We start from the raw sequence: 25994 nt of genomic DNA on the forward strand, positions 1-25994 counted from the left end.
AAGAGAAAGGTCTTAATGTCTTGAAAGGAAGTTCGAGTGCTTCAACCCCACATAAGCTTCAAGAGGACGAACAAAAGTGACAAAATATTATCGTAGACAAATGAAGACCCAAGAACAACTATGGCCCAGGGTCCAGACAACAGCTACAGAAATATCATCAGTACCACAATCTCACAAGCATGACATCAAAGATTGTCAGCATATAAATAACTACAGAGACCAACTATAGAAACCCTCAACGTTGGGAGTTTTTGGCATGAACCAGAGCAAGAAGACGATACGAGGAAGCAGGAGAATTGTACCTCCCTCGGACTACCAAAAAAAAATACTAATATTTTAATTTTTTCCTTTGAAGAATCTCTTTGATTTTAATTTTCAAAGACTAATTTTAAAAAATAAGAACTTTCAAGCAAAACTAATTTCAATTATTTTTAAGCCTATTAGTTTTAGGATAAGTTGTTATCACTAAATTAAATAAATCTAGTGACATGAATCTTAAAATGAGCCACTGACTTTAACCGTTGCACACTTAAAAGAAAAAATGTGGAGAAGCATTATAATTTTATCTCTGAAAAATATTACACTCTCTGTGGACCAGATGACATCAACCTCAAGCAAGTCTATCTTAATAGCTTGCCTGATCCACTAGGAGAAGAAGTCTTTCGAAAACTTCAAATGAGTGGAAAAAGACTTGAAAGCACCTCCCATGGTAAACTATATCTGAGTGCTCTTATGAATTTGGATGCGCCCTGCAAAAAATATGACATGTACATAAGAGTCCAAAAAGCAAGAATGAAAATCACGAAGAAATTCTAAAGGACGAACCTCCTCATCAAGTGCAAAGGAAACAAGCAATGCTCCAACCCAACAAGAGAACAAGAAGACGTTTATCCCCACAATCCAAAAGGTCAAAGCCCAAAGAGAAACATTGGAAATATTTGAGGAGGAAGCATAAGAAAGAATTAAAAGATCATCGATGTTACATTTGCAATCAAAAGGGGCATTATGCAAAAAGATGCCCCCAAAAAAAAAGAGAATTAAACTAATTCTGATGCTACACAAAGTTTTGAATTGGGATTCAGATGACGACATTGAATCTCTATTCTCCATTGATGATCAACAAAATGAAGATTCTATCCTTGCTTTCTAACAATGTGGATAAACAGATCTTTTAGACTCTTCGGATGAAGATGAAAAGTTTGAGAGTTATCAGGCTGATCCACTTGAATGTTCTCATATCCAACCAATAAACAATGAGTGCTACCCAATAGCATCAACAGAGGAAGAAGTTCACAACCTCTGATCCATCCAATAATCATTATCAGCACAATTTAAGAAAGGAGATTATGTTTCACCCTTTGCTCTAGTTTGGGTATTAGTTGATAAATACTCCAAGCCGATTAAAGTCATTGCATTTTTCGACACACAAGCAACATGCAGTTTCCTTAAACCAAGAATTCTCCCAAAAGACAAATGGAAGCTTCGTAATCAGTGTTTCAAAGCAATAACAGAGAACATTTCCAGGTCAAATTAAAGAGCATACCCATTTATATTAAGTTTCATCCATAATGCTTAATCAATGCTACATTTTTTGGGTCAAACCTTCCAAACAAAGATCTTTTCATTGGACTCGATATTATTCAGCATTTAAATAAGGTCCAGTGGACAAAAAAAGGACTAAAATTTAGATGTATAATTTGAATTGTAGGAAGTTATATAACCTATTATGAATGAGGACTTCTCCAAACTCCTAAGTTCCTAGTTAGAGGAACATAAGCTTGGATCATTTAAAGCAATTAAGAACCCCTTCCTTGGATTCACATAAGTACAACCATATGCAATGGATCTCCTTCACTGTAGGAATTGCACCAAAAAAAGTGGACATCATCGTGGATTCACTTTGGTGTATGATGCCATACTAGGGTTCCCTAACTAAAATTTTATAATTTCTCACATCAACTTATAATAGGTTGATGATGTTCCTAACCCATAGGAGAGCTCGAGAAGGACCATGGAATGGCTAAATAGTGTTGTGTTGCCAAATGGAAGAAAAGACATGAGGAACGAAAAGGATCCTTTTCAGAGGAATTACAGTACATGAAGTTGAGTATTGATAATCTAGAGAACCACTCTAGGTCATTTTCAACCTAGGCAATTTCATATTTTCTTAAACCTAAGGCATGCCTAGTGTTCATGTACACATTACTAACCTCTGACTTGATTTGAACCAATCAACCCAACGAGGAGGGAGAAAAAAAAAGAGAAAGAAAGAAAGAAGAAAAATTTTTGTCTCGACACAATTGGTCTGTTGACAATGAAGTCCCACCGCCGAAGATCAATCAAGTACCAGATGCAACATTCGGGAATGGGTTATTAAGTTATGTGGATGCCTTTTCTCGCCACAACTAAATAGTCACAATCCCCACGAATGTGGAGGTGGTCTTGTTCATCATGGATATGGAGACATTGTCACCATGTTATGTACCCTTAAGAGTTGAAAGATGCAGGAACCATATAATAGAGGTTAGTAAAATTCAAGCATTTAAGGACCATATCAATGGGAATATGAAAGCTTATATGGATGATATGATAGTCAAGTCTCATAAGACTGAAGGACATATGTCAGACATGGAAGAAACTTTCAAGTAACTTCATAGTCAAGCCAACTCAAAGAAGATCCAAGCCTTACTAGACATAGTAACCTTGGAATATTTATGTTATAAAGAATTTTATGGATGCTTGCTGAAAGAGAGGAAATTCGAGTCGATTCATTTGCATAGCAGGAAACAAGTGCCAACTATTCTTCATCATAATGAAGATCCTGAGTTCAAGTGGATAGAACATTGTCAAACTATTTTCAAAGATTTTGAAAAAAAAAAAAAATCCAGAAACATAAGAGTTGAAAGATGCGAGAACCATATACCAGAGGTTAGTAAATTCAAGCATTTAAGGACCATATCAATGGGAATATGAAGGCTTATATAGATAATAGGATAGTGAAGTCTCATAAGACTAAAAGACGACATGGAAGAAGCTTTCAAACAACTTAAAAAACATTAGATGAAGTCAAGCCAACCAACTCAGAGAAGATCCAAGCCTTACAAGACATAGTACCGCCTTGGAATATTTATGTTATAAAGCATTTTATAGATGCTTGCTAAAAGAGAGGAAATTTTGAGTCGATTCATTTGCACAGTCTGACAAGTGTCAACTATTCTTCATCATGATGAAGATCCTTGAAGTCAAACTATTTTCAAAGAATTTGAAAAAAAGAAAAAATCCAAAAAGCATGCCCTTTTATCACCGATCCATACTTGATGTCTTTTCTTGTGCTTTATCCATCTCTGGTTTAGTTGTTTCTGGTTTAGTTGTTTTATCTTGTCTTAGCTAAGGATAGGGTACACAAACTGGTGCATCATATGAGCCTCAATGAATAGAAAAAACTAGCTCGTGCACTCATCATCTCAACTTGGAAGCACATGCCTTATTTCCAAGCAGACCTCATGTTGCATTGATAAATCAATCTAGCAAGCTTTTTTTAGAAACTAGAGAGCTTAAGGGCATTGATCAAAAGGTCCTATGATTAGGTGAATTTCGTGGTATAGATGTCATTTGAACTCTTTATGCGGTGCATCCTCCATTGGAGATGGAAATAGAGTTGGGATCACCAAGATTTCCTCATATTAGAGTGAGATTTATCTAAAAGATTTGCGATATAACTAGGAAGACGTTTCAAATACCACGCGTGGGTTACCATGGAGCATGCACTTTGGTTTGATTTCCAAGCTTCTAATAATGAAGTCAAGTAGGAAGCTTTTCTATCTGGGTTCAAATTGGGTAAATGTATAGAGGCTGCTCAACTAAAATTCTAATATTCTATAATGATTCACAATTAGTGGTTAACCAAGTATCTAAAAACTTTAAAACAAAGGATTCTATCTATCACAAGCAATATCTTGAGGCCAAACATGTCAACACAAATTTCTAATTATTTGAAATACAACATCTATCGAGGTTAGAAAACTCCAAAGTAAATGAAAGCTCTAAAATTAGCCATAACCATTGATGAGGATAAAGATGTACGAGGCATGTGCACATGCATAAGTACCCACAAAGGATGATGTCCACCACATGATGGAGGTTAGTCGTGGGCAACTATGATGATTATGGAGAATATGAAGATAGGCACAAGACACACATTCTCTCATAAATGGCTCACTAACCATAATTAGGAAAGGATCTTGGAGATGCACTGTTAATAAGCGCCCCTGTATAATAATGGAAAAGGAAATATGGGCAAGGCAAGTGTACCTTGAAACTCGAATACCTATGATCTTTCATGACTCCTTTTTATTACCCTACTGACTTAAGCATTGGAGAGTTTTCTCGTTCCAAGCCCTAGTCAAATCATGTTTTCATTTGTGTAGGACCCATGTGCCAAGGAGGCCAACTACCTATTGCCAAGAGATCACACCCTTAGTCATTGACCGTTGGTGCACTTAAACCGACTTTTGCATCAATTTTTTAGCACCGTCTGAGAGAAAAATAAAAAGAAAGCCATGGCAAGGTCATGCCCCCTACCAGGGGATGAAGGGAAAAGTTGATCTTGAGAACGATCAAGGGCATGTTTTGTGTTTTACAACCTTTGCAACCCTTCTCAACAAGGAAAACCAAGGTGTCAGACTCCTCCAGGCATGTTCACTTTACCCAACAACAATTTCATACCATAAAAGGCCATATTAAAGTATTGGCGAAAAATGTACAAATACTGCTTAAGCACAACCCCTAATAGGGGAAGAGTAGCTTATGATCGCCATAATCGCTACCTCAATAGAATGCAAAGCCCTAAAGGCACAAGGGAGTTCAATCACACTCGACAACATGCCAAAGCTTATGCTAATCGAACAACTCAAGCCAACACCTAGAAGGATGGAGATGCACAAATGTAGCTAGAGTCCCAACAAACCTGAAATATGCTGATGGAGAGCCAAGGATGACTAAGGAGACCTTTTCACAAGGAAAATAACATAGGAGCCACTGCATATAGGGTTTTAGATGCCAACCATAGAATCCTACAACGATACCATGAATCATGTGGACCACTAGGAGATGTTTTGATCCATTTTCATTTTCCTCGGAGCAAAAGGCCATTATGTTTTTGGCCATCGTGACCACCTTCAATAATTCTACTCAAGCATAGTACTTTGGATTAAAATAGGGATTCATATCCACTTTTAAGGTCTTCAATACCCAGTGGGGCAATTTGTGAGTAGGAAGCACATGAGGAAAGCATTCTTAAGCCTCATGGAAATCTGCTAGAAATCTGAAAGTTCTTGAGGCATTACCTTAAGAACTTCAATTTCGGAGCACTTGAAACCCCAAACCTAGAACTAGGAGTGGCAGTTGTGATATTGATGTAACTTGACCCCCTCATGTTTAGCTTTGCGCTATCCAAGAAGCTACTAGAAACTCAACACAAGTTCATGATAAAAGCAGAGATTTAATGCAATGCACAAGAAGTAGAATAGGCTCGAAAAGAGAGGGTACACGTGAGAGAGAACACCTCCTCCAAATCCTAATGCAGATTTGCAATAGTTTAAGAATATGTTGACAACCCTTTTCAATAAGGAAAGCTACTGATGTGAACCCGTGAGATTGGAATCCCTTGAACCCACAAATAAATTGAAAACTTACCCAAGAATGCCAAGAATCAAGTCAAGATGATCTAGACCCATTGAAATCTTGTTTCAAGAACCTAGATTCGGTGAGAACGCCACCAAGGTTTGGCCTTCGATAAGTTCTTAGTTCATTCAAGAACAAGTAGAGAAAACTAAAAATTCTCTATGAAGAAAACTTCATTCACGTTCCATATGTGGAGAATGCGGCTACAAATCTGTTTTTAAACCCCTCCATGAAACCCTAGGGCTGACTAAGGCCTACATCAATTCAAAGACATGGGTTGAACATCTCAAGCCCAAAACACCCTAAACTACATGCCTATAGCTTAATAAAAGAAGTCCACTTAATGAATTAAATAGGCCCAAATGCCTACAACCATAGAAACATAAAATATGCCCACATGCCTATACTTAATGAAATAAAGAGTCTACAGTAAACCACTAGGCTATGCCGCCCCCTCTATAGCTTGTATCACATGGATTAAAGCTGATTCTTCTTCTTTCAAGCCCATCTTTAATGTTGGGGTCTTGCTTGATAAATTTGCAAACTCGGCCCAAGTGGATTGCACCAATCCTTGCATTGCTTCCTTGATCTTCTTAGCTCTTGACCTTGTGATTGACCCATTTGGAACTTGTAAGGGATCTTTAAGACTCGGTCCACCATGGTGCCCATCAGTCATGACCTTAGGCTCCCCTGGGCCTGTTCTCTATACCTAGCAACAATTTTAGGTCATAAAAGGTCATGAAAGTACTAGCGAAAATTGTAAAAAAACTACTTAAGCACAGCAACTCAACGAAATGACAAAGCACCAAAGGCATAAGGAAGTTCAGTCGCACTCGACAACATGCCAAAGCGTATGCTAACTGAACGACAACTCAAACCAACACTTAGGAGGATGGAGTTGTGCAAATGTAGCTAGAGAGTCCCAACAAACCTGAAACATGCTGCTGGAAAACCAAAGAGGACTGAGAACAATGGAGCTTGGGGCCTTTCCAAAGGCCAATTGGGTAAAAGGAAATTCTCATCAATAATCATGGAATATTTAAGGATGTGGGTAGAAGTATAGAAACTTTAACTAGAGTACAAAGATGACTAGCCAAATTTCCATTTGAGAATCAATAATATGATGCTTCAATTTGCCTTTGAACCATTTTGATGGATAACAAAAATGCATTTTTAACAACATTGAGTACCAGACATACTAGCTAAACTAAACATGCGAACTTGGTATACCTCAATCAGCTAACCCCAAGTCAATAGGTAAGCTAAAGTCACCCATATACCCTCTAAGTGTAGTTCTGGGGTATATTTAGTTATTGGTAACAATGCTTCATGAAAATGAGTTTTGACTTAATTAATAGTAGATTATCTTCTTGCCCCCCTACCCTTCCAAATTAGTAATCTTGCTTTGTCTATAAACACCTATGTTTTCTAGGCAGAGTTGGTGTATTCAGCAGCTCCCTTTTCAATGCTATACACAGTTCTTTGGTAACTTTTAGTCCAATTCTGAAAATTGCAGAAAATGAATTTTCTAATGCATGTTACCAATTTAGTCAAGAAGAAACTTACAATATCATAGGAGCTCATAATTTTATTAGTTAATTAATCTTCTTCTTTTTTTATAGCAAAAGAAGAGATTTCATTAATAAGAGAAGAATTTACCAAGTGGAGAAAAGTAAGACATCTCCCATCAAAATTCTAGAAAAATTCAGAAAAGGGAACTGAAAAAAAAAAACAAATAAATACTATGAAATGTCAAAGCAAAGAAATTCCTCCAATCTCACTGCATTTCCAAAAAAACTAGCTCTGTTAAATCATTAAAAACCAATGCACCATAAAGAGGCAAAGTATTGAATCTTTTCTCAAACCAGCTGCCAATTCAATTTTTTCCTTGAAAAAATCCATGCATTACGCTCCAATCATAATCCCCATAGTACTGCAAATATACTGCATTTCCAAAGACAAAATATACTGCATTTCCAAATAACAGTCCTATCCTTTATTCTTCCAAAACCCTCAAAAGAAATAGCCAATATTCCTTCCACCAACATTGGACAAACCCAAGCTTCTCCCAACATGCCAAATAATTTATTCCAAATGCCCCAACAAAATCACAGTGCAAAAACAAATGAGATGCTGGTTCAGAATTCAAATAACAGGGCACACAAATAACTGGAGATAAGGCCTTCAAAGGTCTCTTGATTTGCATCAAATAATTAGTATTGATTCTATTAAAGCACAATCAGCCAAATGAAAGCCTTTATCTTTGGGGAAATGGCATTCAAGATATATGAGAATAGCAGAAAACAAGAATTAGAACAGGTTAAAAAGTTAAAAAAAAATATTTACAAGAATAAACTCCCGAATGATCCAAAGCCCAAGACCGAGAATTCTAATTGAAGAAAGATGACAATTTTTCAATAATGACAACAAGGAGGAAAGTTCCATCAACTCTCTATCATTTAGAGATACTCTAAATGAAAGTTCCAAGAAACCAGAAGGCCGACCGAATCAACCACAAAGAAAGAAATCATACTATCCTGCCTTGAGCTCAATCAAAAGAGACAGAGAAGATGTAGTTAGAACATCATTCCCCAATCATTGATCTTTCCAAAAATGAATGTGACAACGCCTCCTCACCACAAAATTAATGTGAGGAGTGAATAAGGTAAAAATCTAAGAAATAGATCTCCATGGACTCTCTGAAGAACATCCCAAACTAACATTAATATCGCACCCATTCACAGCCAACCCATGCTTACTTCTAACCACTTCATGCCAAAGGGAATGATTTTCTAAAGGAAAAATGTCATAACCATTTAGCTAGGGGAGTGATGTTTTTAGACACCAAGTTACCAAGACACCCCCCCCCCCCCCAAAAAAAATTTTAGAACTGCAAATATCATCCCTCCTTAATAAGTGATCCAAGAGACACCTAACACTAGACCATATCTCTCATTATTTTCACAATTTTATTTGCAATCCCCACTAGAACTTTAAAAATTGACAAATAATATAAGGGTGCATTAGATAAATAGGTCTAAAAAGGGTGATTTCTACCTCCAAGGGAAAAGAGTGCTCCTTTCCAACCATCCAGCCTCTTGGTCACTCTTTCTACTACCATATTCCAAAACTCTGCAGATCTAGGATTGCCCCCCAAAAGGGACCACTAGGTAAGTCAAAAGCCACTCTAAAGCCCACTCTCTAACACACTCAAGGGGCACATTAATACTTGCTAAACGACTTTTCCCCATATTCATTTTTGAGCCCCAACACCCTCTCAAAGACATGGAGGATACTCAAATTACATCTTAAAGAAGGGCTATGATCATCTAGAAAGAAAGCAGTATCAATGTCAAATTGTAGATGAGAAACCGCAACTCCATCTCTCACGACTTCCAAACCTTTCACCGACCCCTCATCCACAACCCTTTCCACCATTCTACTTGATACATCAACTATTAGTCAATTAATCTTCTAACATGCTAATTTCAATAATTCTCATTCCTTACATTTCATCCTAGCTACTTGCTTTCATATGAATTAGCTTATGCATGTTATCAATTTAGTCAAGAAGAAACTTGCAGTATCATAGTAGCTCAGGATTATACTAGTCAATTAATCTTCTAATGTGCTAATTCAATAATTCTTATTCATTACATTTCTTCATAGCTACTTGCTCTTATCGTCTTTCGTCTTACTCATCTATCTCCATGCTAATACGAAACTTGATCAAGAGCATTTCCATTTGATCTCAGAGACTCTTGAGGGTTAAAATATAGATACAATCATATTATGACACATGGCACACAAGTAAAACAAGACAACCATGCTTGCACTGTGCTCCAAGGAAAGGTAAAAATTTTAAACCCGCATAAATAGCGACCTGCCCTAAAAGGAGAATGCATACTTCACATGCATCCTAAAATTGAAAAGAAAAAACAGGTATGTATGTTCCCTGCGCCCTACACCTTCTGTGATGCGATGGACTAACTTGGGCATCAAAGAAGTTGTTCAAGGCTAGAAGGGTGGCAAGGGAATTCAACTAGCTTTGAAAGATTACGAGACCAGACTCATCTTCAATTGTAACATTTCCCTAATGGGTTGGTTACCCAGGTTCAAGTATGCTATTTCTACAAATTAAAGAGCCACTCAGATACACACATTCTTCCACCTTCAAACCTTCACAGACACCCCTATCCTTCCCTACCCAACAAAATAGAGGGAAAAGAAAAATAGAAGCAATCTTGCAATTTCAATAATGCTTTGGTACCGTACTTCAAAACCATATTGAAAAATGATCGAGTGATAAAATTTAGCAACAAAATTATAATTTTTGTGAGGATAAAAAATAAATATCCATGAGATTGCCAGGAAATATATATATATATATATATATATATATATATATATGTGTGTGTGTGTGTGTGTATGTAATTGTACAAGCATGGTCATAAATTTCCACGAAATTGTCAAAATTTCCAATTTCTGTCATCCTTGACTCAAAATTGAAATGGTAGTCAATTTCCCTATTGCATAATGTCCATCAAAATCTCAATAAATTATCCAAAATTTATCCAAATCTCAAAAATTAAGCAAAACTTGTCAAACTTTTAACTATGCAATGAAATTTCCTCGAAATTCAAATAAGAGATTTAGGAGTAAAGTGAAATTTCTCTCTTAATTTATTTCATTTATTTTATCGAAACAAAAGATTATTACAAGTGCTTTTAAAATTATATGAAACAATAAACTTACAGCAACAATTTATTTAACCATTCATGTCTAAATTATCACTATTTGTATAATAAATAATATTTAAAATAATTTATGAATTTCATTTGTATTAACTGAATATGTTTAATGTACATTATCTTACAAATACATTTGATACACATACTATATTACAACTTTTTCACCTCATACACAACATAGATGTATTTAACTTGTAATATATTAGTCCTAAAATTTACATTATTATGTTTGTTAATCATTTCTAAAGTTTCACAAAGAATTCCATGCTTTACTCAATATCCATTATTTTTCCAAATCGAAATTGAAATTGACATTAAAATCAAAACTTCCATCGAAATTTCTGCACTTTTGGAACTTCAAAATTTAAGTCAAAATCAAATTTTAAGACCTTATGTACAAGATCCCTTGTGGCGAAGCCAAATTCTACCCCTACGCAACCCCCCCCCCCCCCCAACTCCTAACCACAAAAATACACCTAACACCAAAACTAAATGTTTGAAACAAAAAGACAGAAGAAAAATAATGCTCCTTCTAATAGAGTAAATGCCTAGAATAAAAGGAAAATCTGAATGAACCAATCAACATATCCATGTGCAAAATATATATATATGAATCAATCAAATCCATTTTCAAAGTTCAGCCTATGCATTATTTTGTCTTTTCCACACATCTTGGCAAACTGTCGCAACACCAATTTTATAACCACCAAGCAAGCCAAGGCTCATCTAGCAAATGAATAGTCTTACCGGTGCCAAAGACAGAAAATCCATAGTCCAATATAACGGAATGACGGAGAAATGTGGCAATTCCTTGCCAAATGAAATTGGCTGTTCCTACACAATTAGAAGATGATCAAAGTGCTCAGCCAAAACAAAATGTAGTCATTCAAAAATCATACTTCATTCTCCCGCTCTTCAAGATAAGGCACAAAGTATCTGAAATGTCAAATGAAGAACTGAAAAAGTTCCAAGACTCGAGCATTAAGCGTTTTCTCGACCCCTTGAAATGAACAACCTATATCCATGGAACAAAACCATCTCTATGATTGAAAAATTCATGCTGACAAAACAATCAAGTCAATATTTTAATAGCACTAAAGCTAAAGGGATAGTCCTAATCATTTTCTTCAAAACAATAGTCAAGATCAGAATTACAGGTCAAATCCAAAAAGTTATAGCATACCTTAACATCAAGAGGCATGCCATGAAATTGACCTGCACCCTCAGGTGGTGTCCAATTGTAAATAGCACAGGGTAAAAATAGGACAGAAGCACCATCAATTTCTTCAACAAAAGCCCGTGGTCTAACAAACCTTCTTGCATCAAAGGAAGGATGAGATTTTACAATCCAGGCAAGAGCTAACTGATCGCCTAGCATTCGGGAGGCATTCATGTATTTGGAGCTGTAAACTTTCAACACTTTCCGTAGGAAAATCTTTGCCCTGCAGAAAAATTTCATTGTGATCATCATTGAAGAAATGAATAATAATTATTATTAACTGGTAACCAAGAGAAAGTGCATGGAAAAAAAATATAATTACAGAGCCAGGGGGCCACAGTGCAGGAAGGAAACCTTTTATCCAGCGAGTGAAGAAGGAAATAATGACAAAAATATTCCTTTTTATTAGTACCCCAATTGTTAGGGCTGTGGGGGTTGCAGGTAGTGATTTTGGAGCCATCGGGAACTTGTATCATAAAATAGAACATGAACTTTCAGATAACCTCTGGCACTGTAACAGCTATGCTGCTTTGTGCATCATAGCCCTAGTTTTCTTTAAATAAAAGCATTAGTTAATCCTCAGAGAAAGAAAAGAGTTTTATTATTTATTATTTTATTTTATTGGGAGTTGTTGGGCCAGGCAGAACTGGAATTATGAAGATGGTTTTTATTTTCTTGGCAGTAAAACTGTAGCAAAAATAAAACCCAAAATATCTCACAACTAAACAAGTCACCAACGAAAACAAGCATAAAAATAATACACCTTAGAATACCATCAGCAGTGCCCCTTACAGCTATAAATCCTGAATTCAAGGGTTGGTCTTTGTTATTCCTGAAGGTAAGAGCTACATGAAAATTGGGGTAATCATGAAAAATCTGTCCTAGATCGTCAACCACAGCTATGTCTGAGTCTGTGAAGATGTAATGATTAGCATGCCCCCAACCCTTAGAAAGCTCCTCAAGTCTTGCTTCCAGAAAGGCCTGCATAGACACACATTAAATTAAACAAATAAACTAAGACCGTGATTAAATGAAAATATAAGTTCTTCCTTCTGTTAGCATTGCGATTTATAACTATTTTACCAAAGAAACTATCATTTAATTGATAAATTTGGATATCATAAAATTCCTTAGAACATCCTTTAATGGAAAATGACATGAAGCTGAGATGATCAATTTGAGCACCCAGGGGAGTTGTGGAGAGAGAGGGAAAAGAGAGGGAGGGAGAGAAAAAAGAGAGAAAGAGAGCCATTCTAAAGTATGTATCAGCCAGTCATGTCGAAATAATATAAGTATGCATCAGTCAGTCATGTTCATGTGGAAATAACATATAACTAGGTTTATGAACTAGTTTTTCTGATCAAAATAACAGACAACTAGCTGAGTATATCTGAAGAAGAGAAATGTTATACTAGTAATTGACACAATCTTTTCTTACAATGTAAGACTTCATTCTTTGAAGCATCAACTTGTCCCGTGAATATTCACCTTTAATGGGATATAAACTAACCCTATTTCTGTGCACTGAAACCTCAGATGCTGGATCAGTTAGAATGATTACAGTGCTCTGGGGCATTGTCACCTGCAAACAGCATACGTTAAGCATATACATCTAATGTAATTCCTGAATCAGGATATGCTGCAATAAAAATTGTTTAATGGGCATGGCCTCATAAAACAAACGATGGCATTATTTTATTTTTCAATTTTCTCCCTCTTCTCGGCACCACACAAACTACGGCATTATTTTTGGACCCTTGTCCATATTTGGAGAATTTTAGACCCTTGGATGGCTAGCTTGGCCATCAAGGAAAAACCTTAAAACCTAAGGCATGTGTTTACCCATAAATAGGGCCCTAAGGTACCCTTGATTCTTGGAAAAACTTGGGGAACTGGAGTGTTGGACTGAAGAGTGAAGAGTTCAGGAACTAGACGAGCGCACCTTTCCTAAAATTCTACTGCGAGCAAACTGGTTTTCTTTAAGGATCTAAAGCTTTACTAGATCGACTTTATTTTAGTTGAGTTTTGATTTTTATTTACAATGCAACAGGTAGGAGCATGCCTAAGAAATCAATTTCCAATAATCCTCGTGTTGGATCTGAATGATGATTTGGATAGAGAATAGAAGGACATGCTTTAGGGGTTTTGTTGATTAAAAATATGCATGATTGGGTGTTTAAAGGGTTGGCGATCTTTTCCTTCTATTCCTAGTACAATCCCATCCCACCATCACTGAACCAATTTTATGTGTTTTCAGTATCAAATATTGTATGCATGATTCTCTTTGACTCTAGCAATTAGCACGATTTCTTTTCTTTCTTATTTTCTCTCTTTTTCTTTTTTTTTTCTTTCTTTTTTTCTTTTTTTCTTTTTTGCTGCTAGGTAATGATTAGCACGGGAAGGGTTATGAACAAGTGATAAATTTTGTGATTTTGATGTTTGATGGATGTGCTGACTCCCTCTTCATGGAGGCGCAAAGAACTATTTTGAGTTTGATTCCCTAGTTAAGAAAAGGGTTAAGCAGGCAACTTAAGAGTTTCATATCAAGCGCATAGTCACAGCCAACACATTAACAAATTGTACCTTCTAATTACTATTGTAATTTTAGTTTTAACATGTATGTTAGACTAGCTCAACAATGTGGCAAAGGCACACAAAATTGTTTGCTTTATTATTTGAGCTTATTGGCATGCTTTGATAACATGTTTGGGTGAATTACATGCTTATTATAATAGGCAATGGCACAATGACCGGGTTTCCTTCTTAATTTCCATTACGTAAAATTGATGGTCCTGTATACATTAATGATGTTTACATTATTCAAATTCAATAAGATAGAACCTTAGAGGCGATCGCCCATATTAGGTTTCTATCACACATGGTATATTTAATTTAGAGAGAGTAGCGATTATCAACAGTAATTTGCTTGGAAAGAAAACCCAATTTTTAAGCCCCCAGTTTTCATAAAAAGAATAGATCCTTCGTAAAAGTTTTTAGGGGAGTTTCAACAAAAATGAATAGAATTATTTTCAGTGTGCGGAGCAGGCCTCACAGTAAAAAAAAAATTTCCAACCACAACTATAGCAACATGGAGCAAAATATCTTGTCAAACTTTCATTTTTTTAATGGTATTGTTAGTTAATTATGATAAAATTGAATACAACTTTTTCATTAGTGCTGCTAAATAATTGTAATTAAAATGAACAGAAACCACTTGGCAATGATATACCCAGTCCACAGATGTAGAAGACGAATGCAGAACCTACATCCAAATATTTGATAAATTGGGTAAAGCTTCTAATCAATTCAAATAGATGCATGCAAGCAGCCATGGTTGTGGTTCCCTCATGGATGGACCTCAAATGCTCATTCATTGTATTACACATACTTTTACAGAAAACTTACCTGGATGTAGTTAATGAAGACATTCAAAACAGCCATTGACCTCTCAACCTTATTATAAGTAGCATTCCCCACAGCAACCAAAGTTGATGATCTACCATCCACATGCATGTTGAGAGAGCTGTTATAAACAGCAAAGACAGTGACAAAAGAAATGCTTTCTGCAGAATAAGAGATGCGGGAGGAGGTCGAAAAATGGGTCTTATTAAGAGCTTTGACTCCTGCAAAAATACAAAACATAAGTATAGGACATTACAGGTTTTAAAATTGATAGTGTGCGAACAAAATGGAAACCACATACAAGTTGGGCACAGCTTGGTGCCCGCGAGCATGCAAGGGTGCATGTGTAGTGTCTACACACATGTAAGAATATCGTTGCACTAAAAAATTGAAACATATGTAATCCACAGCAAACCCCAACTGGGTGGGTGCAGGTAAATCTTTCAGTATAACTTGTTTCTTTTCTTTTAAAGGGCGAGGGGGAGGGATGCCTCTCACGTGCAATGCCCCCTAAGGGGGTCAAAGGCTCCTACAACTAATATGGACAAGAAGAATCAGGTCCACTGGCCAAGAACAAAGGGCCACGGCCAAACAATCAACAAAGAACAAGAATAGGCACAAGGCAAAGGAATAATCAAGCATAAAAAGCCTACACAACATGATCCCATGGGAATAGAACCCCCGTCTCCACAAAGGCGGATGGGGAGGTCAACCATATGACCCGAGGCATGATTCGGATGCAAGTAAAACTTACGGCAACCTTTGTATACATAAATGAGCACAAATCATTTAAGTAATAATAAGACTGTAAGAGCAATAATAATTTCAATTAGAAGAACAATAATAAAATATTTTCTATTAAAAGAACAGTAATAATCTTATTAATTAACACGGTGAAAAGCTAACTATTCATTGTTGTGTGTATATATAGAAAAAAACTAAAACATAAATGTATTTCCACAGAAAATATCAAACCTAAAACATGAATTTGAAGACCATGCACTGGGCTTTTCTCAAACAGAACTGCTTAGCATTTCAAACAGTCCCACAATGTTGCAGGCAAGTATAGAGATCTACAATCAACAATCATACACACTGTAACAAAAGGACAACCTTAAAACGTTGATCTCAAGTCTTATGTCATGTTTGCAAAAAAAAATAAAAATAAAAATAAAAAAGACGTTAAGGTGAAGGTTAAAATGGAAGAATGTCATGAAATTTGAACATCAATTAAGAATTTTCATGATGATAGAATATAAAAACATGGAACAGCTAGGCTTACTTTCTTCGACAAATTCAGGGCTATTAAATCCTTACTATTTTATTCCAAGTTATTTTAGGTCTATCTCTACCCCTTCTACTGCCCCTCAACAGTAACTAATTCACTCTTCCTCATTGGCGGACTATGTGACCTACATTGTAAATGCCCAAACCATCTGAGTCGTCCCTCCCTTATCTTCAATAGGAGTTACGCCTAACTTACCTTGAATATGCTCATTTCTTAATTATCTTTTAACATTATACCACTCATCCATCTAAGCATTCTCATCTCAGCAACTTTTACTTTTTGGATATGATGTTTCTTAGTCACCCAACATTCTGATCCATATAGCATAGCTGGTCTTACCGCCATCCTATAAAACTTCCCTTTTAATTTTATAAGGTACTCTACAATCAAAAAGCACACTCAAGGTATTTCTTCATTTTACCCAACATGCTTTAACTTTATGAATTACATCTTCTTCAATTTCTCCTTCAGCTTGCATAATAGATCCAAGATATTGAAATCTACTAGTGCTATTGATTTCTTCATCGTCAAGTTATACTTTGTCTCCAATAGTCCTCCTACTATTACTGAAATTACATTTTATATATTCTTTCTTATTTCTACTTATCCTAAAGTCTCGAGATTCTAAAGTTTCTCTCCATAATTCTAAAGTCTCGAGATTCTACTCAACCCCTAGTTCTATCAATCAAGACAATATCATCTACAAACAACCGACACCATGGAACCTCATTTTAGATACTCCTAGTTAGTCCATCCATCACAAAAGCAAAAAGATAAGGGCTCAAAGCAAATCCTTGATACAAACCTATTGTGATGGAAATTCTATATTCTCTCCACTTTTAGTCCTAAAACTAGTCATTATTCCATCATACATATCCTTAATGACATCAGTATACCTACTACATACACTTTTTTTTTTTTTTTTCTAAAAGCCCCAATAAAACTTCCCTAGGTATCCTACCATACGCTTTCTCTAAGTCGATAAATACCATATGCAAGTCCCTTTTCTTTTTCCTAAACTTTTCCATTAATCTTCTCAAAAGATATATAGCTTCTCTAAAAGATCTCCCTAGTGGTGGCAAAACGGGTCAAAATCCTACGGATGACCCATCACCCCCTCATTTAGACCAGGTTTGGGTTTGGGTTTAGGAGGCGACCCATTTATAAACGAGTCAACCCAAACCCAAACCATTTAACAAATGGGTTGGATGGGTTTGGGTTGGGAACCCATCAGAAGACCCCATTTACTATTCTTTTTTTTTTTTTGCTTTTGGGTCCTTTGGCCTTTGAGCTGTCTACTTTTAGCTTTACAAAAAAAAATTCATTTAAAAAAAAACATTAAGTCAATTTTGATGAAATATTAAAGAAAAAAATATAAAATAAATAAATTATATTTTTAAACGGATACCCATTTATTAAACGGGCGGGTTTGGGTTTATAGATTATTCACCCGTTAATAATTGGGTCAACCCGAACTCAAACCCGTCCAACCTCCACCTGTTTATGACCCGCCCAAACCTAACCCATCAACCCGTTTTGCTACCCCTAGATCTCCCAAGCATAAAACTCAATTGATTTTCTGAGACCTTCATTTCTAGCCTTAATCTTTGTTCAACTACCCTTCCCACAGTTTCATTGTATGACTCATAAGTTTAATTCCACAATAGTTATTACAATTTTGAATATCTCCTTTATTTCTGTGTATAGGTATTAAAATGTTTTTCCTCTATTCGTTTGGTATTTTCTTAGTTTTTATAATTATGTTAAATAAATTAGTTAACCATATAATTTCATTATCACCTAAGCATTTCCAAACTTCAATTGGTATGTTACCTCGTCCTATAGCTTTTCCATTTTTCATCTTTTTTAGTGCAAACTTAACTTCGTTAATTCTAATCTTGTGTATAAATCTCATATTTTTAGTATTTTCCTCATTTGTTAATTCTAAGTTTAAGGACACTTGGTTTTCATTTAATAGCTTACTAAAGTAACTTCACCATCTTTCTTTTATGTCTTCTTCCTTAACCAAGACAACATCACCCTCACTTTTTATACATTTTACATTACCCAAGTTCTTACTCTTTCTTTCTCTAACTCTAGCAAGTTTAAATGTCTCTTTCCCCTTCTTTTGTATCTAATCTAGCATACAAATTATTAAATGATCTATGCCACTACCGGTCTTTTTTTGCATCTTTTCTCGCCTAATATACTTTTCAAAGTTTTCCATGCTTCTACATTTTTACCATGTTTTATACCATATTCTTCTTGTCTTTACAGTTTTTTGGACATCTTGATCCCACCACCAACTTTCTTTACTATTCGAGAATCTTCCTCTTGATTCACCTAAAATTTCTTTTGTTATCTTTTTAATAGAGCTAGCTATCCTACTCCAAAGAGTGTTTGTGTCTACACCATCCTCTATGGTCCAATCGCCATCTTTGATCATTTTATCTTTAAATTTTATTATATTTTCTCCCCTTAGGTTCCATCACCTAGTTCTCTTACACTGGTTTATTTTATCATTTCTCTTCCATTTTTTAATACATATATCTAATACTAAAACTCTATGTTGTGTAGTTAAGCTTTCACATGGGATAACTTTACAATCCTTACACGATAAACGTTCTACCCTCTTGATTAAGAAAAAATCTATTAGACTTTTATTTTGTCCACTTTTGAAGGTTATTAAGTGTTCTTCTCTCTTCTTAAAGCAAATATTCATTGTAATAAAATCATATGACATGGCGAAGTTTAATATCATCTCCCCAGGCTCATTCTCGTCCCATGTCTATATACTCCATGTATCCTTTCATAACCTTTATTATCCTTTCCAACATATCCATTCAAATATGCTCCTATGAATATTTTCTCAGTCCCTGATATGCCTTATATGATGATACTATCCATATCTTCCCAAAATTGTCTCTTAAGGTTTTCTACAAAGCCTACTTCAGAAGCATAAGCACTAATGACATTTATTATCTCTTGGCCTAAGACCATCTTGATTTTTAATTCTATCCACTACTTTTTTTATATCTACAACACTATCTTCTAAGTTTTTGTCTACAATAATTTCTACCGCATTCTTACGTCTTTTGTTTCTAGTGTACCAAAGTTTAAATCCTAATCTTTCAAATTCTCTAGCTTTCTCCCCTAGCCACTTAGTTTCTTGAAGGCAAATTAGATTAATTTTTCTTCTAATCATTGTGTTCACAATTTCCATGCTTTTACCCGTACATGTCTCTATATTCCAAGTTGCTAATTTAATCCTAGTCTCTTGAACTAACTTCTTTACCGGCACACGTCAAGAATGATGCGGGAACTCTGGCATATTGGACATCATTCCTGGGTGCCGACACGACGCGTCACTTCAAGGCCGTGATCTAGCCCACCCTCACTGACTTTTTGCTATACCCAGGTGGTATAAGTGCAACACGTCACTCTTAGGGGATGTCCCCGTAAATAGTCCATAAGATTCATATCATAATGATCTAACAAATTTTATGCTAGCTGTTGGCTACCTAGCACAACCCTCCTTTACCCAAACTTGGGACCGGCTATGTGTGAAAAATTAGTACATTAAGTGAATCTAGAGACGGTTCCACTATGAGTTAAATTTTACAATGTTCACTTAGTATACTGGACTACAGTTGGCCTCAACTATATAGGCAGCTTAGTTATTCCTCTACACATTGACTCATACAAAACAAATTAACTTACATATGGAAGGATCTGTATAGAGAATGATATTAATTAGAACCTCCCTGATCAAATTGAGGTAATGACTCTTAAAGGAGTTACTGCTATTATTGATCCTGATTTTGCTTGGAAACCTATAAGTTGTTCCAAATGTTCTATGTTTGGACTCTTGGATAAAATTTTGTAACAGTAAACAAAAATGAAACGAGAAGAAGCAGAATGCGACTTGCATTCTTGTTTCAAATCATTTAGTTTTAAGTGAGGACAATGATGACCAAAATGACTAAGGTGATTCATCGGATGAAATATATCAAGCTCTAACAGTAATACCTACATGGATGAGAATGCTCGGCAACCAAGAAAGAACATACCCAAAAATACATGTAGCAAAACTAAGAATGTTGAGATGGATAAACAGTATAACTATGAACGAAAGAAAAAGGAATGAAAACATTCTTGAAATAAGCATTGGATAAGAAAAGGGCAGCTAAACCAGTTTGGGCACTTCGAAAAGAGACCTAATAATGCTATAGAGAGAAAAGAGTGATTTAATTGATGTTAGACTATAAGAGGGATAGAAGTAGACCTAAATAAGCTCTAATAATGCTATAGAGAGAAAAGAGTGATTTAATTGATGTTAGATTATAAGAGGGATAGAAGTAGACCTAAATAAGCTAGATCAAGGTAATTTGAAAGCACTCTAGGTTTTTGAGAATATTGTCCTCTATTATGCAGAATGACAGAAAAGAATGCATATTATTAACCACACCTAGAAAAGGACTTAAGGCTGGGGTGGTGGCAATTGTTAAATTTCATCTTGCATGGTCAGAAGGAAATTTTTTTTAAATGCATTCATTTCATGTAATTCAAACCATGAATTTGGCGGCTACATAATCTATGGAGACATATTCGACACTGACTTGATGCATGACATTCTACCAAAAGTTTTCAATGTCCTGCATATACATGTAGAGTTAAATGCAGAAGTTGCATGTTTGAATAGCTTTCATATCAAAATGCATCTACAATCAAATTACTTAGACAACTTTGTAAACAGAATTGGGCATTTGACCATCCCATTAGTGGAAATTCAAAGCTAATGGACACTTAAAAGGTACAGGTGCATTATGTGAATATCATAACAACTGTTCTCTTATGAGTCACTGCATCATGGTCCAGTTGTTTGTCTCCCTTTTGGAGTTATCTAGGCGCTGTCTGGTTTGGGGCTAAATCTATTATGTGGAACACTCAGATGGAAAATGTTTGCAAATTAACCAATAATGCAACTTTAATTTGAACATTAAATCTGAAGCATCTATCGCCATGTTTGACAGAAAAAAATTTAAGCACTCTGAATGTTATTAGATAAAACTGGGGAATGGTTAAAACTTGTGCTTCCTACACCTAATATGTGATTGGGGCTTATCCATTCTTTTCAACTTCAATACCCACACAAGAATGTTTTACTGTATTAATTTATATCTCCAGTTTGAAGCCAAATATTTCAAGATGTTGATATATAACCCACTAAAGGCACTTTTCAAAGAAAAATTGAAGGTTTAAAATCCTAAACAATATAGCTACAAAGTGAAATTATGAAACATATTGGAGAAACATTTTCCTTAAACAGGACTTCTCGAGTATTAAAATTAGCGACGCAATTACTTAAGTGTTCATAATTCAGGTCACAAAATGAAAGAGGGACAAACAACCATCAAGAGAAACTAAAACAAGAAAATAAAGAACAAAAAAAAACTGACAATTCAAACAAGAAACCCCCTCTTTAAGCCCTTGTCATTATAATTCACCAAGCACTTCCATTTTGTTAATTGACACCATCACTTGTCCCTTCTTTAACTTCCTTTTACTTCATTACCTTGAGGACCAGATAGCCAAAAACTCATCTCATCCATCCTCCTCAAATATTTAAATCCCATCTAAATTTTCCATAGAAGATGGTGACACTTATGATATATCCTCAAGTAAAATGGATGATTTTTAGAACTATGGCCACATGGTTCTCAAATCTCATCCAAAAGCAAACCCCATCGTCCATAAATGCACTAATATCATCACTACATAGATCTCCATCCTAAAATTAGCATGAAGTATGATTTTGAGAGGAAATATTTGAGAAAGGGAAATTCCTAAGTGATAAATATACCCAAGTATTATAAGTGCTACATGAAAAAAATCGACACGCAAAGAAAAAATGGACAACTAAAGCAGCTGTTTCTTTTTCTTTTAAAATCATACTTTATTACATATAAATGTTAAACTTCCAACATCAACAAAGTGCAAGTCTTGAAGGCATTATAACAAAAACAGTTCACAAGAACCTTGGCACTGCAATCGATCGTGCAAACCCTGACCAGCAGCTGGCCCAAGAACCAGATGGTCAAATTTCTTGCTGTGCTTTTTATGGATGTCTTCCACGGTTGAGCTTTGCTGCAATTCTAAAACTGCAAATTGCAATAAAATTTTCCCATCAGTCTCCATAATGAAATATCAGTAAAAAATGCTGAAAGCAGGAAGAAGAGAACAACCTCCAGAGAATAAATGGGAAAGAAAGAAAATGAGAGCCAGCAACAAGAGGAGTTGACGCCATCCACTACATATTCTCATGCCTAAAAAATCTTTGCTGTGCAAAATATATTGCCCTATTTTCTCAACTGCATGAAAAGAAAAAATGTGAAGAAAAAAATGAGAATGGCTCAACCACACACCTATTATGGAAAGAATTGTGTTTTGGAAAGAAATTATGGAAATAATTATATAATTAAATTACTAAAGAAATTTTGTAAGTTTCCTACCGTAGCCAGAAATTAATTTTTGTTTATAATGTAATAGAACCCTGAAAATTGAATATTTCTTGAGCAAAATTACTGTTTTTAGTTATTAGAGATTTAGAAAGAAAGTATACACTGCTTTGGGTAATTATATGGTAACATGATATGAAAGAAGACATTTGTGGATATAATCTAAAAAAAAAAAAAAAACAGAGAGATTTACATAGCAATCTCAGGAGAAATTATTCAGGTTAGTGGCCCCTCCACATGGTTGGGTGCCTGGTGCCTAGCTGTGTGCCAGGAGCGCCATGCTGCCACTTATTGACTACATTGATAGAAAACATGGGATTAATCTGTAATGCCTAAAAAGCCAGGGAAAAAATTTTAAAGAAGAGGAGAGCGAAATTGAAAAACAAGGACCATTAACAAACAAAAATTCAATTTTTTGATGATTTTTCTATAATTCAAAGATAATCCCCATTTCGCATTCCCCATTCAGAAATCATTGGTGGCTTTTGCGCAAGCTCCAACCCAATGCGACATCTCTCTCTCTCTCTCTCTCTCATGAAAAAAAAATGCAATCAGAGTCAATTGTGATTCTATAACAAGTTAATCTTAGTTTTAAATTTGTTGCCTGTGCAAATGCCAAGTTGTTTAAATAATAAATGCCCCAAACCCAGTCCAATTCTCTGTTTTTTGTCTCCCTGGCATCAACAATATGTCCCTGTTGCTTTCACCAGCAGGTTGAGGCATGCATCTATATTATTTGATTTTCTTACCAAACAAAGACATTTTAGATTTGTAAAATATTGCCATTTGATGAAAAAGAGTACTGTTGGCACTAATTTGACAACTATATGCAAGCAATTGAATAGTTACTTTCAAAATATTATTATTGTTAGCAGTGTTTGAAAAAGCTAATGCTAGGCGTTTTACCTCTAATGAGCAGAGCGTAGCCTTAGCTTTATAGGAATTGAATTTTTATACAAAAAAAATATAATAAATATATATATATTCCAGAAGAATAGGAAAAATTAGAATATGAAAATTTAAATAAAAATAAAATCAAATATAACTTCCAACTACATCTAGCCCATTTCAAGTTCATCCAAATCGAATACAGCACATCAAGAATAACCCCAATTTTGGGAGCTTCGAATGTTGCATATATCCATGTATGGAATATGGATAAAATTTAATGCAAAATTGTACTAATTTGGGGTCCAAATACACACAAATCTAAATCCATAACTTGAGAATAAAAATCAGATCAGCTGTGTGTGTGTGTGTGTGTGTGTGTGTGAATCAACGAGGCATGAGGTAGCCAGCGGTTGAACGAGTACACGAGTAAGAGGAAAACTATTCAGTAACCGCAGATTTAAAAAAAAAAAAAAAGAGCTCGGACAGGTTCTATTCAAATATCAAAACAATTAATTTGCACAGCAGCAGAAGGAAGAAAACCTAGCACCTCATATTTGTCTGCATGAGTCAGAAAAGAAATTTGAAGAGGAAGTGTGAGGGTCACTGATGTGAGAGGTCGCCGGAGATCGTTCGCCGAAGGGAGAGATCTGTCACAGTTCAAAAATTTGCAAATTATGCAATAGTGACATATTAAATTTTTATCCCAATACCTGTTTGGTATCTCTTTTCCATTTTCTTTTGTAGAAATACATTTATTTAAGCTCTGTTTGCTATTACTAGTTTCTATTTCTGTTTCTTTACGATGAAGAAATATATTATATAAATATATTTATTTATATTATCAGTTTTTTATTTCCATTTTCAGTTATTTTTAAAAAAATTAAAAATCATATTTTATGGTTTTTAGTTGATTTTGGCTGTCACAAATTTTAATATTCAAAAAAATAATAATTTGAATTAAAATATTTATTTTATACACTTTTAAATTAAACTTAAAATTAAATAATTATATGAATTTAAATATAATTAAAATAAAAATATGCATAAATTTTAAAAAATAATAGAAAGTCAATTAAAAAAAATACTTTTTACTATTTTTCAATTGTCATGTCCAATAAAATGCTTATTGTAAAGTAAAATTTGAAAGTAAAGCAATTAAAGTAAAATAATTTTAATAAATTATTATTATTATTATTATTATTATAGCATTTTTTTAATGTATATTATTTGTAATTTTGATATTTTAATCATATTTTTTATAATATTATTTAATTTAAAAATAAAAATGATCATTTCTTAATTAAGTTTTAAATTTTTATTATTTTCATAAATGTTAACCGGATAGGTTTCTGGTTTCTAGAATCACTAACCATTGTACCACCAGATCTTGAAATGGATATTTTTTTTTATAAATCTTCAACATCTTGTACTGTTGGATTTGGAGGAACCACAAGACCAATAGTGTTGTTGCATGGACTCTCCGCCATTGATTTAGTATTCTCACTAATAGATTCCATCTAATAATAAGAAAACAAAATTCAAATTAGAGTTCCAAAATCAATGCACAAATGAAGAAAATTAAGTTCCATACTTTGGTAGAAATTTGTGACAAATCTTTTAAAGAACAAAATGATATATTTCATACTTTGATGTCGCCAACACCATACTCTAGTACCTCCAAAAATTCAATTTTACTGCACCTAGTAAATTTAGAAACAAAAACACATATACAAACACTTCAAACAAATGCTACCAAGAAGACAATTGTTTTTCCTTTTATTATTTATTTATTATAATAATGATTAATTAAATTTTTTTCTGAATTATTGGAGGAAAGAATCATTATAAATTTAAATTTTCACATATAATAAATTACATTTTGTAATTTAGTTAGAATTATTTTTTATTATAATTAATATAACAGTCATACACTATATAAATATATACTAATTATATTTAATTAAATAGGAAAATATTCTATTATTTTATTGAGTAGGAAATATTTAAATATTAATTGAAAATAATTATTATTGAAATTGTTAATCAATTAGATAAACTAATTAATTGATAACAACAACCTTTTGTTTAGGTCTTATTTTGAAAATGAAAAATTGGGGAGAAAAAGTAAAAGAAATATAAGAGAATTTAATTTTCATATTTCATATCAAGAAAATTGAGGAAAAAAAAAGTATAGCAAAAGAATGCCTAAAAATATAATTTTAGAAATGATCAACATTTGAGTT

General features: G+C 34.4%; 2 protein-coding genes across 4 annotated transcripts in view; both read right to left on the reverse strand.

Annotated features, from left to right (window-relative positions):
- LOC131155035 (uncharacterized) overlaps window positions 1-25994 on the reverse strand; it is a 389116-nt gene that overhangs the window by 58177 nt on the left and 304945 nt on the right. The gene's annotated exons all lie outside the window — the stretch shown is intronic.
- On the reverse strand, window positions 473-24223 carry LOC131155031 (uncharacterized). Of its 3 annotated transcripts, XR_009136740.1 has the most exons (9): window positions 23054-24223; window positions 22588-22713; window positions 22381-22503; window positions 15058-15275; window positions 13091-13234; window positions 12416-12633; window positions 11617-11875; window positions 11181-11448; window positions 473-749 (listed from the first exon to the last, which is right to left on the reverse strand). XR_009136740.1 is itself a non-coding variant. In XM_058107921.1 (8 exons), exons 2-8 carry the CDS (start codon window positions 22664-22666, stop codon window positions 11320-11322), a joined length of 1170 nt encoding a protein of 389 aa, XP_057963904.1. In that variant the 5' UTR covers window positions 22667-22713; window positions 23054-24223; the 3' UTR covers window positions 11005-11319. The 3 variants fall into 3 exon arrangements, 2 of the variants coding, with proteins under 2 accessions (XP_057963904.1, XP_057963905.1); XM_058107921.1 differs by lacking the exon at window positions 473-749 and having other exon boundaries at window positions 11005-11448; XM_058107922.1 differs by lacking the exons at window positions 473-749; window positions 13091-13234 and having other exon boundaries at window positions 11005-11448.

The sequence above is a fragment of the Malania oleifera genome, chromosome 5, assembly GCF_029873635.1.
Source record: "Malania oleifera isolate guangnan ecotype guangnan chromosome 5, ASM2987363v1, whole genome shotgun sequence".
NCBI classification, from domain to species: domain Eukaryota; kingdom Viridiplantae; phylum Streptophyta; class Magnoliopsida; order Santalales; family Ximeniaceae; genus Malania; species Malania oleifera.